The following is a 15,277-nucleotide window of genomic DNA, read 5'->3' as shown; positions in this document are numbered from 1 at the left end:
TCCATTTAATTAATTGTATAATATGAATGCGAACACATATTAATAAATTTACTTACAATAAAAAAAAAACATTTTTAAATATTATGTATTTTAATTTTTCAAAATAAAAAATTATTTTTTCATATTACAATTTATATAAACACGAAATATGACATTTTCAGATATTCTTCATTAAATAAAAATAAAATATTTCCTAAAAAGATGATATTTCCACTTTGCCCAGATTGATTTTTTCTTAAATAAACATTATTCTTTTTAAGTATACGTGATTTAGGAACTTGTGTTTAATAGCTATATAAACTTAATATAATTATGAACATAATAAACTAAGTTTAAAAAAGTTAATTTATAAATATTATTAAAAAAACCTTAAATTCTTATCATGTATTTTTTTAAGAAATTTAACTATTTTCGTATAAACGCTTTTATGGTGAATGTAAACTAGTGAATGATCATCTAAATCATCATCCCAGCAAATACGATACACATTGATGCCAACTTATATGATCATTATTATTTAATCACCAATATTCAAAAAGTTATTAACATTATTCACTTTACCCAGCTATCCGCTTTACCCTGGTCTCCCCTACCATATATAATACCATACAATTGCCAACCGACCTTTGAGGCTTCAACTGGTAGCGGGAGTTACTTATCTAGAGAGTAGTACACTACACGGTCTTTTAGAATATAGGTATACTAGTAAAATATTATAGTGGTTTGTGGTCATTACTCATAAGGTATAATATATAATATAATGGGTTTATTGTATCTATATGTTTTGAGAAAAAACTATAATAAATTAAAATTGTCTTATTGTTTTACATGCAATTATGAGATATTAATAAAACTATTATCTGTGCTACTCAGTGGCGTATCCAGAATTTTTTTTCGTTAGAGTTTATAATCATAGACTTAGTTAATATAGGTCTATAAATTATAATCTATGGTTATAATTCATTTTTGACAAATTTCATCTGAAAATAATGTATCAATGATAACGTTGTTATCATTTAACAATTTTCGTATCGAGAGGTATACATCATTGACCTACTATAATATGTCAATGGGTTACATAATAATCGGAGTTAAGCTTGGAATTGTTTTCAAAATGCTAAAATGTATCATTGTTTATCAATCAAGATTTAAGAATACCTATTCAATAGTAGGTTAACCTACCTGATGTCTTGTATATACGATTCATATTATTCAACTCTATATTATCTTTTAGCAAGTTTAGTGAACGGAAACCAGTTAATCTTAATACTTCCTAACACTCTTTTTTAGAATTCAACATTCAGATGTTTATCTTAATAATCGTTTCACTTTTTATAATAATAATATCTTAAGATTTATCAATCACCATCACTTTTTCATAAGACGATTTCGAGTTTTGACTACAAATTCTAGGCCATTTGGTAAAAGTGTGGGATTCCCATATTTACCAAGATCAGTTGGCTGAACCTAGGTTTTACCGGTGTCTGTAATAGTACTGATACATATTATTATATTACACAGACATACCTACTACAGTTCAACAGCTGTAGTACCTATAGTAGTACTATATAGTATACTATAATAGTACCTGTATAATATTGTTTATGTAAGTATATTATGTTTTTTTTTTTTAAAAACAACCAACGTTAAAATAAATATTAGGTACCTTAATAATTATTTCCCTTGTAAACCGTATAATGGGTTCATATTATCGTATTATTCATGTTTATATATAAACAATTAATAACGGAATGACAGGGGAGATAAATTTATCGTAAATATTATCTGTGTTTGTTTTTAATAATAATCACAAATTTGCATATGGAGCATATAATCAAAATTTCCATCTCATTTTTGTATTAAATATAGCCATAAGGTATGGTAGCTCGTCAAGAATATATTAATAAATTCAAATTCATGATATTTGTAGTTTGCACTCGCCTACCTCAAGATCACGATCGTATTATTATTACGTCATTGGAAAAACATGGAACTCTTTGCATCGCTGTATTACAAATTATTTACATACATGCATGAACTATGGTCTATGAGTATGATTGTTTTCATACAAATTCTACTTAACTATTTAATATTATACATGACGTGAATCAGCTATTTGTTTTCGTTACTCATTATATACGTTCGAATTTCTGTAGAAATTGAATCAACTTTTTGATGTACATTACAAAACTAATTAAACCATGATTAATAAATGTATAATCACCTTTTCTGAAGTTCTAGGTATATCTTTCTACAAGCATACAAATATGTGTTTGATAAAATATAGTACATTATAGTATCTATTATACATTATTCATATACCTACATTAAATATTTTATAATAATTAGGTATATAGAATATATACATATAATGCATGCATATTATGTCTTTTAATGATAGGTATATAATGTATACTTATTACTCTAAATCAATTTTCTAAATTTTAATAAGTTTGTAAAACAAACTGAAATATTTTTAATCTAACTATTAATACTAACCAAACGTGAACAGATCTAGAAGTTGTGTTCTGAGTATTTAAGTATAAAATCTTAATGATAAATCTTCCCCCAACTTGTCGAGTTTTTCCTCCTCACCGCTTTCATCCTATCATATCCATGTATTTTTATTTACTTACAACTTAATAATACACTATTAATTTGTTAGAATTTAAATGTGCAAATCTTTAAACACTTAAAATTTGAAATAGGTACTTGGGCATAATTTTCAAAGTAGGAAATATTATAATGAAACTTCCGTATAAGTGTATGATGAACTTCCATTTAACGACATTTTCGGTTAAGGAAATAATTTTGAGAACCACAATCAAATTAAAACCAAATTTATGTAACTATATTTAATTAAATTCGCTATATATAATAATAATTGTTTTCCTTTTATCAAATAATAGTGGGGGATTCAGCTGCATACGCCCTGTGGCTTCACCTATTAAACCTAACTTATCACAATTCTACAATAATTGTATTACTTGATTAAAAGCGTAATATTCAAGTTGGCCGATTATTAATTAATGAGTTTATTTTTCAAAATAACTTTAATTAGGTACCTATATCTATTTAATTAAAGTAGGTAAGCATTAAGCAATAGACTAATTTGAATAATCTCAATAATATCAAGTAATTAATTAAAATACTATAATATATATTTATTTTCTCAAATACATATTATTATATAACATAATTTTATCACTCGCTGTTAATTATTTGATTGCAGTTTTAATTATTATACTATAAATAACACTATTGTACATTATTGTATCATTTGTATCTGTGTTATATTATATTATAGAAAATAATATATGGGCTCTGGACTCAGTTTCCCCAGAAATTTCAGAACTCAGGAATATTGTTTTTTTAATAGGTATTATTAAATAATATATTAACTATTAGATTATAATTGATATTTTTATATAAATGGTAATATTTTTCAAGAGAATAATAATTAATAGGAATGTGTTACTTATATTGTTTTGTACTAATAGTAATTTTGTAAAATAGTTTTGTCTTTTGTCTTTTTTTATTTTTTAGATTTATAACAGATTTATAATAATATACAGACTTGGGTGGAATGTGGAAACAAGGTAAGGGATATGGCACGTTCTCAGAAGAAATAAGTTTAAATTACCTCATTTACGGATGGTAAATTTATATAATCAAAATAGGTAGTAAATTCATTTGTTTAGATAATAAATAAATTCACGTCCCAGTACCTATACCAAAATATATTTATCTCGTAAATATATTTTTTTATTATTTTTAAACAATTGGTTAAGCGAGGAAGCATTACTATTATGTTTTTCCTATGACGTTTGTCATGTTCATATACATAATAATAGTACTTATAATATAATTTATTTTAATAGGGTATTCTTGTATTCAATGCGCCGTGTTTATTGACGAGTTAAGATCACTCCAACTGTAATATTGTAATACATTAGGTATATACCTAGGTACTGGATTTATAACTCGATAACCGTATAGGAGGGGATTTGAGACCTACCCACCTGCCTACCTACCATTCCAGAAAATAATAACGTATAAAATATTCTGTTTGCTAAACATCAGTTCACAAATTCTTAAAACACGTCAGTGGTCATTGTTTACCGATTAGTATTACTTGCGTCGCAGTAAACAGTTGTTGCATTGAAGAAGTGTACCTATAATAACTTCCCGATATTTTTCAAAAATCGACACACAATACTCAAATATTTATTGTTCATTTAGAGGATTTTCTGAGCCAATCTGCAGAAAAATGGTAAATATCTTTTTATTTTGAAAATACATCACAAAATATAGCTGTAAATGTTCAATATTATTATATTCGATTTAGATGAGTTAAGAAAGGAATATTAATAACTGAATAAAATGAATCGTCGTTATTTTAAACAAACAAAATACCAACCATTGTAAACTCTCGGGTTTAATGTTTTGATGGGACCCGGGATTCAAGCCCTCGGGATTTTACCAAAAAGTTAATGAACCCTTTTAAACGAATTGCGTCTCAGACGCAATTCATGTTATTGTTTTACCTACAGTTAATTATTATAAGTTCCTGATGTGATATTGCCATAATATAGGTAGGTCAGGCAGAATATAATATCATAATATAAATCATAAATCATAATCACAATTATTATTTAATTTCTTTAAATAGTATTCTTTCTCATATTAGTTTTCTGGGTATCAATGTTTTCTTTGACTTCTTATCAATATTATAGAATCGGTTTAAAAGCTCCTAAATATTTGTATGTGTGGGAGAGGAGAATCAGAAGAACATCAAATATTAATAGATTTAAAATTTATTATTATTATTTTTGTTAAAAAATATAAATTAAAAATAAATGTTGAAACCATTGGGAACCACTAAAAAAAATGGGTAAGCTCAAAAAGGTTCGTATACCTGTTTTGGTCCTCAATTCGTGTGTGTTCATTATAATATGGTATTTTAAACGACTTTTACTATTAAATCTTTTAAGGAGTAGTTGAAAAGTAGAAGTTTATATTAAAATTAGAAGCGTAGGTATAAATAAAGCCAGAAAATGAATTTTAATTCGAAAGAATTATATTCTTAGTAAAATTTAAAATACTAAGGAGGGAAAACACCAGATTTGAATTTGTACAATTTGTATCGCATTATTAAGAAAAATAATTGTATTTTTAAGTGATTGAAAAAAAATAAATAATAATTTGACTAATTGTATGTACGTATTTTTTGTAATTATCTATATTTGTATATTTAATCAAAAAAAAAAAAAATGTTAAAACTATGTAGGGAGGTACTTACTGTAATTAATAAAATGTTATAACATATTCGTATATTTTTGTATTATACATTTACTTGCTGTACTTAATAACATTTTATAACATATTCGTATATTTTTGTGTTATACATTTATGGCCCAATCCCCAGGTAGGTACCTAATAAAATATAAACAAATAGTGTGGCCCTATTTCCGAACAATACGATTTGATATGCGCATAAACAGTTATAATTTATCTAAGAGATTCAAAGGTTAGTATTTTAATTAGGTAAATGTTATTTTTAAATTGTTATTTATCTATTTATTTTCAAATAAGTACCAACTTAATGAATATTACAGAACAATAATAAATACAGTTGTCAGATGAAGAAATTAGTTTCGAATATATTATATCGTACCTATACGACACATATGCAGCTCAATGTTTGAGTGAAGATAAATATTGAAATGTAGAGCAACCCTTTTATTTTTTAGTCTATTATAATATGCTCATCCTCACTGCTAAATTTGAATTTAACGAAAAGAAAAAACTTAATAAAACCGTTCGATTTCCATATATTGCATCTCATTATAATATAGTAATTAGTCATTTATTAGAATTGGCCGGTATGAGTTGCACGGGCCTATAACATCATGAACTATAAAAATATACAAACTATTAATTATATATTACATTATTTTTATATAGGTACATTACATTTTAATTTCTAGCTTAATTTTGTACAGCTAGCAAACTAAAAAAAAAAAAAAGATTCAAATGTTGAAATAATCAATTTGAAACTTTTCAGTTGTAATGCATTAGTTACAGTTTTGGAGTCATAAGGATAATGAAAACTTTTTAAAAATCATCCAAACATTTATTTGCAATATGTAAAATATAACTTTCACATATGAAGAAAAATTATAATGAAACATAAAGTATAAAAAACAATTTGGGTTTAGTTCAGTTCGTTTCCTCGTAGTGACCTTGGATAATGTTATAGTAGTTGTGTGAATATTGGAACGCACTTGAACGGGTCATCATTATAGGGTCAACAGAATATGCGGTGTACGATGCAAGTTCATAGTAGGTACCTATATAGATACTCTGTATAAAATACTTAGCAGTAATGTTGGTATTTGTTGTCGAACCGGTTATAATTTCTGCTATAGTAATTTATTAACATATCATCACGCGAATTTATTTTACACTCTTATGATTTCCGTGGTCTGTAATACCAGTACAGTTATAGCGTACCTAACTGAAATATTTAAATAGGTGAGCAATAATTTTAATATAAAATATATAGGTAGGTAGGTAGTATGTACATGATTTAGCTGTTTTGAAAACCTATAACACTAATATTATAGTACTATATTATATTATAATATTATACTGGAGACAGAAATAAAAACATTGCTTAGTTTATGACATATTTAACTCTTTCAATTAAAAATGATATTGCGTACTTTGGGCAAGGGTCGATGCAGGGACAAATACAATAATTCAGTTAAATGAAAGTTGTCTGACTTTAATACTCCAGACCCTAACCAGTCCTGTTAGGACCTACATTATATGATATTTTTCTATTGTTGTTTTTAAAAAAATTTCAGAGTGTACTACGACTGTCGATCGTTTTTGCAGTATTAACTTGCATATGTGCCCAAAAGCCGTTTTATGCATCCAGCAATAATCAGTACCCAAGTGTCCTACCCCAAAATCTACCACCAAGTAATTCAGATGTGGGGAACAGGATTGGCGAAAACTCCACGCCTGACCCGTTCCTGGGTTCGGAAAAGCAGCCGATATACAACGTGGAAAAAGAACTGGTTGATAGAATATCAAGCCAGTATCCCAGAGACAAGCAGCCGTTTTGGTTTGTGAATGCCGCACAGCTGGACAGCATCAGGTATCAACAGCAACCGGTGGTACAACCAGCTATACAACCGGTGGTACAACCAGCTATACAACCGGTGGTACAACCGGCTGTACAACCAGCTGTACTACCGGCCGTACAACCGGCTGTACAACCGACGAGGCGTCAACAAGTAAATGTCCAACAACAACGGCGCAATTGACATTTTTCATCAAGAAAAGCGTCATGAGAGCGCTATATTATAAAATATATTCATCATATCATTATAACAAATCTTAACGTCTCTGAATATTAGAAACTGATTCAGGACGTAGTAAAATATAATAATAATAGGATTATATTATATTGTCAAAAGAGTTTATAACTTATCTAGACAGTTAGGTCTAGATTATATCGATTCATTTATCATTTAATGATGACTAATGATTAATGAATTACAAAAAAATGATTTCGATTCTAGTGTAACTTAAAATATTTACACTCATCCAAATACACAGTTTCATTGATCATTTTTAACTAACTAAATATGTAACTAACGTAATTAGGTAAATCTTTTTTTAATTTATGTGTTGTTTACAATTTAAAATATATTATGGAACTCAACTGATATACACTTTTCTTTTGAAAATACATTTTCAAATTAACAAATGTTTATTTCTCGGGAAAAATGTAAAATTATCAAATTCAAATAAATATTGTGACTTTGATTAGCTATAATATATATAATAAAATAAGACATTAGTAAATAGGACTAATGTCTAACAATTTTGTAACAACATCATTGTAAAAGTATTATTTAATAATTTATCTTTCTTGTATACCTATTAAATATATTTAGTATTTAATTTTTTACCTCAAGTAATAAATTATATTGTTTTATTTTGTATTGTATTTTTGTACTTCAGCAATACGAACGATACCTAAACGATATTAATGAGGGCTTGGAATACAAAAGAAAAAATGTGCACATTTTTATGATTTTGATGAATTAAAACTAAGTGCCTTAATAAAAAAACCAAATTTTCACTATAAAAGAGAAAAAAATTGAACGAAGAAATATCTTTATAATGTTATCAATATCACTTATATACGAAAAAAGTTATTAATTTTCTAATATCCATTGTTTGTATGTCTTTTATAAACTTGACTAATTGTTTTTTCAAATGTGATATCAAAAAAATAAAAACGATATCTTACAGTAAAAGTTAACACACAGGTGTAATAGCAAAATCAACTTTATTTGTTCAAATGGGTACTACTATATTTTTAATGGATTTTGGTAAAGATTCTGGCTAGTTAATTATGGTCCTCTTAAGTCAAGAAAATATGCATTTATATTTTTAATTTAAATAATTGGTATACGTTTAATATACTAGAGCCATATAATTTTTTCTTCTAGTAGTTACCATTTGAAAAAATAAAGTTAATTTTGCTATTGGTACACTCAAGTGTTTAAAAATTTTGAAATTGTTATAAAAAAATTGCATGTAAAAAATAAAGAAATACTTCTTTTTTCGTTTTAACGAAATTCTATGTCACCGATCTATAATCGTTAAAAAACCCCGCGTACAATGACATAAGATGCACCCAGTATATCAAACCCCTTCAAAGTGAATGTGGGCCGTTCACAATAATATGTCAGGTGTATGTGCAAGGCCGACCTCAAAAATTGTTCTCAGGGGGGAGGGCAAGTAAAAAATAATACACTTACCATAAATTCTGTTTTTATACCACATCCTAAAAAAAATTTACAATTTTGTGGCACCTTATCAGTTATCAGTCCTCCTTATCGCCCTTTAAGACTGCTATATAAAATGCAATAAAATGCTTTACAAATTAGGTATTATCTAAATAAGCGAGGGGGGGGGGCCGTGGCCGATGTACAACACTTGGTACTGGAATATTAAAAAATAAAAAAGGTCCACCTTAGCGTTGAAAAATATGGTGTTGTTTGAAATTATTTAACAGAACCTATTTAGTGTGGAGTGACCCTCGTCAATCCTGAATCCGTAAACAATAATATTACTATAATTAACTAGTAATGACTACTTATGAATGATTCAATTTAAATGTTTTGAATAATAATAGTCATTACCTACTGCGATTACTTATTGATTCATATTAAAGATAATTTAAGTTAATTAAGTGTTCATTAATTTATATTTTTTTAAATTAAAATTAAATATATTCCATTATAGCTATAAATTATAATAAATTATTTATTATAATAATAGTAAGTTGTACAAATTATGAAAGTGAACTTGGGTATCATATTCAATACATTTTGTACAAAATAAAACATTTTTGAAAATTTGTCTAAAAGAACGTATACAGTTGGTGTGTTCAATTTAAAACAATTAGTATACGGTGCTCTCAAAAATCAAAATATAAAAAAAAATAGAGCTCCATTCTCCTGCAGCGCTTCTTCTACCTAATTTAAGCACTACCGGGCACTACTACGGGTACTTGCTTGTTTTAATTCAGACATGTAAAATACCTATGAACTATGAAGTTATATGAAAAAAAAACTCCAATTATTTGTGACTGGTACGATTATTTTATTGTTATCTAATTAGTTATAATCATTTATTTTTGTATAGTTACAATATTCTAAAGCGTATTAATAGATTTTTTATCTAAGCACAAAAGAGGATCGGACTGGATAACAATGAGGCGTATACAAATTAGCGCATCATACATATTGGATACATACGCATTGGAAAATGTATCAAAACACCCAAGCACATTAATATATTACTACTTCTGCCTAATGTTTTATTATTATGGTTTTAACCGTATCAGGTGTACATTATATAATTTAGATATTGATGGTATTGAGTATAACTAAATCGTCTGAAACTCTGAAGAGATTGCGTCAAAGTTAAAGCAGAATAAAAACGAAATGCTGTGAATATTATTTGTGCTTACAAACAGCCGACAGGGGTATGCAATAGGTACGCCACTGCGTAGTATTTAATCTAAGACTTTTATATACTGTCCATATTTGTCCCCTCTCGAAGAACCTTTGAAAGAACTCATAATACATTTGAAATTTCTTCGGAATAGTTATACATTTTATAGTTTTATATTATTTTTAATTTTGTTATCAGAGATACTGATTAAATAATTTTAACTTTGTTAGTACCTATTAGTTAGGTGTTAGATTTATACGTCATTTTATGAAGATTTAAAAGTTGTAAACGGTTTTTTTTTAAAACAGGTAATAATGGCCTAAGATAAAGATATTGAACAAGTCCAAAATCGGTAAAATAGGATTTAATCTTTAGCTGATAAATATATTATTTTTTACCTACTAACAAACTTTATACTATAATAGTTTAATGACAATAAATTGTGATTTTATTAGGTACTCAGATTTTTTTTAAAACAGAAAGGGCCCAATTGTTTGTAATGTATAACTATGTATAACTAAAATAAAGTCTGAGCTCATCTATGTTATGTTGCATACTATTATTGGTAATAGGTATATTATGTTAATTAGTTTAGACATTGGACCTAAATATTGTTATTAAGTAGGTTATATATTAATATATTATTTAGCAATCTATATAAGTACTATGCTCCTAAATCGTAAATTATTCATAGATATGAAATATCGGGTATTTATGTGGTACCTATTATCGTTAAATGGGTGCGAGCACTGTGGACCGTATATTGTAGTCTTTAATAATATTATAAACCGACTCATCTTTACTCGGAATACCTACTAATGTATTATGCCACCTAAATCCAATCCGGTCCTATTAAAAGAAACATACTCGATAAGAATTGTATTATTTTGTATGCGGATAGTATAAACAACAAGAAACATTCGAATAATAATAGTAATAACATTGATACCTATTTAAGAATAAATTGCATAAGTTAAGTTTAAAAGTTTGAACACACAACAAATAAATAACTACTATAGTCTATAGAATACAGATACTATAGGTACATACAAATTGTATAAACTATTTCAATATAGTAACACTATTATATTCTAACTACTTAACTAGGAGGTATATTGTAAATATTAACAAAACAATAAATAGGTAGGTAATATAACAACGAAGAGAGTGAATAAATATTTTATACATAATTTATTATTTAGTACGATTTACCTTTTAAGAGTAAATGTACAAAATAACATTATTGTAGTAGGTAGGTAATACATTTTTTAAATCGTAATTTGATAAAAATTTAATAACATTTAAACATAATAGTGAATAATAAGTATACTTATCTATAGGTATTTAATAACAATAATAACTTATTTCAATTTCACAAAAACTATTTCCAATAGTATAAATTATTTTATAAGTAATTCTAATGATATGTAAATGTCATACAATTGATATGTATCAAGTTAACAAAATTGTTGATTAAATTTAGGAATGATCTTATTCTGATATAATTTAATGATTAATGATATGTAATTCTCAAACAATTTATATGTATAACAAGTTAACATAATTCTTATTAAATTATAAGGATGATCTTATTGTAATAAAATGTAGTTAATGATATGTAAATTTCAAACAATTGATATGTATTAAGTTAACATAATTATGAATTAATCACGGAAAGTATGAATGATATTGTAAAGATATCTATACTTAAATTAAATTGATATATATATATATATATATATATATATATATATTTTTTTTTTTTTGAAAACTTAGTCAAAACAATATTAGTCTCAACGATTACAGAAAATTTAATTGATATATTAAGTACAATTTTATGTGAAGATAACTGTATCTACTACTCAAGGTAAATATTTTAAGTGTAACTGTTGATCACTACAGTGTGGATATTCTCATAAATATTAAACCTTGGTATTGTTCAGGAATGCAATTGCTGCTAAACTATTTGAGCTAGTGGTACTAAATAGTAAATATATATATATAAAAAAATAACAAATAACATTAGATAAATAGCAATAATATGACTAGGTAGTTAGTGTCTTAACTATATTATAATGAATATAGGTAGCTTAAAATATTTAACGTAAATAATAATATTAAACATGTAGTCGTCAACAATAATATAATTTTAAATTTAATATTAAAACAAAATTATATCAGACTACTATAAACGTTTTAAAAAAATTATTTATAAATTTGTTTTTTTAAATACCTACATTATGAGAATCCATTTTCTTAATTTCATATTTTAATATTGGTTTTTAATAATTCAATCATGCCTAAAATCACTTGAAACATCACAAGTCCACAAATAGTAACGATACAGTATAATTAATATAACGAATAAAAATAAATTTTAAAGTTATAAGTTTTAAAAAAGCTGTAACATTATAAATAAATAAATAAAACAATAACAATTAGTGCTTATAAACTTTAGGTTAGTTTTTGACGTGGTAGAATATGAATAAATTTATAACGACGCAATGCACTGTAATGCATTCGATAAATGGTTTAGTGTTTGGTAACTAAAAATTTCAAAGTGTAAAGTACAATTGTACAAATATAATATTGAACTTATTTTATCACTCAAAGATATGTATGTGGTACTAAAGATAAGATGAGAAAATTCCAAAAACGGATGCGAACAATATGAACAACGTTGTCTTAATTTCTTTTCATGTATATCATTTTCTGCATTGTCATCAAACTTTGTTCTAGAGCTACAGTAAAAGCATTGTTGTTTGTGGTTTTAGATGATTTGAACGAAGATACACAGAATACCAAAGAATTGCTTTGGGGATTATAGGAAACGCCATAACCGTCCGGCACAACTGGTCCATAGCCCATGAAACTGTCCGTGGAAGTTAATAGCTACAATAAATAAAACACAAAACAATAGGTACATTAGATTATAGTAGGCAACTAGATAAAACCCAAACACATAAATGAAATATGTATCCTACATACAAATATGGGCAACAAACAAATTATAAAATATGTAAAATTTATATTTATGACATATAATATAATGACTATATTGCGTAATATAATATTATTTGCACCTCTTAAAAAATAATTGACATTTTTCGTATAGAGTATACTAAGCACAAAAAATACGAGTAAATTAGGTAGTAAAAAACAAATAATACCTATGCTTTGTTGGTTGGGTATTGCAATAATCAATAGTTATCACTTATCATTAATATGCGACTGATTTTATTATTTAGGTTCTGGAGTTAATCCATAAATTAATTTGTGTTGTACGTAAAATAATATTTTGTTTTATGTAATTTAGCCATTTATTGTAGGTAGGATATGATTAGGTGTGTTTCATATATGTAAGTCATCTAAGCAATGTAAACTACTGACGAATTGCAAACAAATATTGAAATGTATGGCACACCCAATTTTAATAAAATCGATTTGGGTTATTGTATTGTAATAACCCATTTTTTATGAAGTATTACTTATTTCAATTGATGATAAATCATTTTAAATATTATGAACATTTCCTAGCTAAATATATTATAATACAATATATCAGTTACTTTGACAATATTTGTTTTGAATTATTAAAGCTTAAGATTTTAAATCTGTAACACATATTGATTTCAAGTTAATTTTTATGTTATTCTACTGATACTTGTATAATAATGAACACTTTTCAAAAACCTAATCCCTAAAACTAATGTGGTTAGAACCTATCTTATAACAGAGATGTACTGAAGGAATTAGTTTTGGCGAAAAAAAATAGCTTTACGTTTATTATTTGTAGGGGGTAGATACATTATAGTTACATTTTGTATCATAAATGATATTGTCATTCTAATGGGTGCTTAATTAATTAATATTTCTCACTTTCGATTCCACAGCACACGTATGACGTATACATTATCAATTACAACTAACATATTATATAGGTCTGAAAAATGTAAAACAATTTACTTGACTTGTTGATAATGAAAAATGATTGGCAATTCTAAATGAATCGTCTTCAAATACTGGACACGATATGGCATTTTCTCTTGCTGCTTGTCTCAATCCCAATAAGTGAGAGTCTATTCCCATACCGAGAATATTGTCTATCATGATGTCAGTTTGTTTTTTTACTGCAGTTTCGAAAAGTTGAAGTTTTTCGTTCTAAAATATATATCATGTACAATAGTTAAGTTTAAAACGATATATTTGATTAAATTCTGAACACTTTTTTTCAGAATTTAGTTTTAAAATAGGTATGTGTATTTTTAAATATTCCGTGTGTCCATGAAAACAGGGTAGGTACACAGAAAAAGTAAAGTTGTTGCGAATGCACAAAATACTTGAGTTAAACAATTGTAAGTCATAGGAATTTATGATCCAATATTTTATATCCTGCAAACAGAATTCTAAAATATTTTTATGATAGGTACTGACTATACTGAGTAATATAAGTAGCTGAGTTATAAAGTGTACCCTGTTTTTGTAGACACATGGTTTAAATGCAATGCCGGTTTTATCTCTAAACATGGTTGTCAACATTAAACGATGATCCTAAACATTATAACCTGAACAATTTCACTATTTCTCTTAATTAATCTGAAGGTCGTATGCTTTTTTTTTATGTTTAAATATCAAAGTAGGTTATCGAATTATAAGAGAAAAAATATAACATTTTAAAATATAACTTATGACTCGTTATGCGAGTTATGTTACGACAGCATTTTAGATTCTGAGTGGAACGATGAATGTATTGATTTTATTGATGTGTGTTTTTTTATTTTTTTTATTTTTTTTGTGTCTGTGTACACGATAAGTTGTTGAAATAATGCTACGATTTTCAACTTCAGTATCTTGTTCGATCAGAAAGTGAATATCGTTGGTGCATTGGGGTGATCAAAATTTAAATTTCCCAGTAGTTTTCAAAAGCGCCGGGAAAAACAAAAGAAAAATTAAGGAAAAACGGGAATTTTTACGCAAAATCTGTTTTCGAGAAATTGATTTTGGTTTTTGGTGTAACTTTAAAAAAAATGACCGTAGATACCGAGGTAGATACATGAAACTTTGACTGAATGTTTATCTTAGCATTTTCTATACACCATAACATTTTCAAAATATTTTGATTTATTTTGAGCTCTTTACGGACATTTTCATTTTCCATTTTTTTTTAGTTTTTTTTCTAAAAATATCAATAAAATTAAAATTTGTTGGATAAAAAAGCTTGAAAATTTTA

At 26.4% G+C, this 15,277-nt stretch overlaps 2 protein-coding genes across 2 annotated transcripts in view; one reads left to right on the top strand and one right to left on the bottom strand.

Annotated features, from left to right (window-relative positions):
* Positions 1–4,081: 4,081 nt before the first annotated feature.
* On the top strand, positions 4,082–8,014 carry LOC100159005 (uncharacterized protein). Its single transcript, NM_001168635.2, is given in 2 exon segments — positions 4,082–4,273; positions 6,873–8,014. Coding segments are annotated over 2 exon segments (468 nt in total). The 5' UTR covers positions 4,082–4,270; the 3' UTR covers positions 7,338–8,014.
* Positions 8,015–12,277: 4,263 nt separating this feature from the next.
* Positions 12,278–15,277, bottom strand: part of LOC100159222 (choline O-acetyltransferase) — a 122,527-nt gene continuing 119,527 nt past the window's right edge. The window contains exons 11-12 of the mRNA XM_016808320.2: positions 14,014–14,208; positions 12,278–12,939 (exon numbers count right to left, since the gene is read on the bottom strand). Of these exons, the coding sequence (XP_016663809.1) occupies positions 12,733–12,939; positions 14,014–14,208 (402 nt within the window). The 3' untranslated portion in view covers positions 12,278–12,732. The remainder of the gene's footprint in view (positions 12,940–14,013; positions 14,209–15,277) is intronic.

This window comes from Acyrthosiphon pisum, chromosome A2 (genome assembly GCF_005508785.2).
Source record: "Acyrthosiphon pisum isolate AL4f chromosome A2, pea_aphid_22Mar2018_4r6ur, whole genome shotgun sequence".
Lineage (NCBI taxonomy): Eukaryota > Metazoa > Arthropoda > Insecta > Hemiptera > Aphididae > Acyrthosiphon > Acyrthosiphon pisum.
This window is presented reverse-complemented; position numbering and strand designations above follow the sequence as displayed.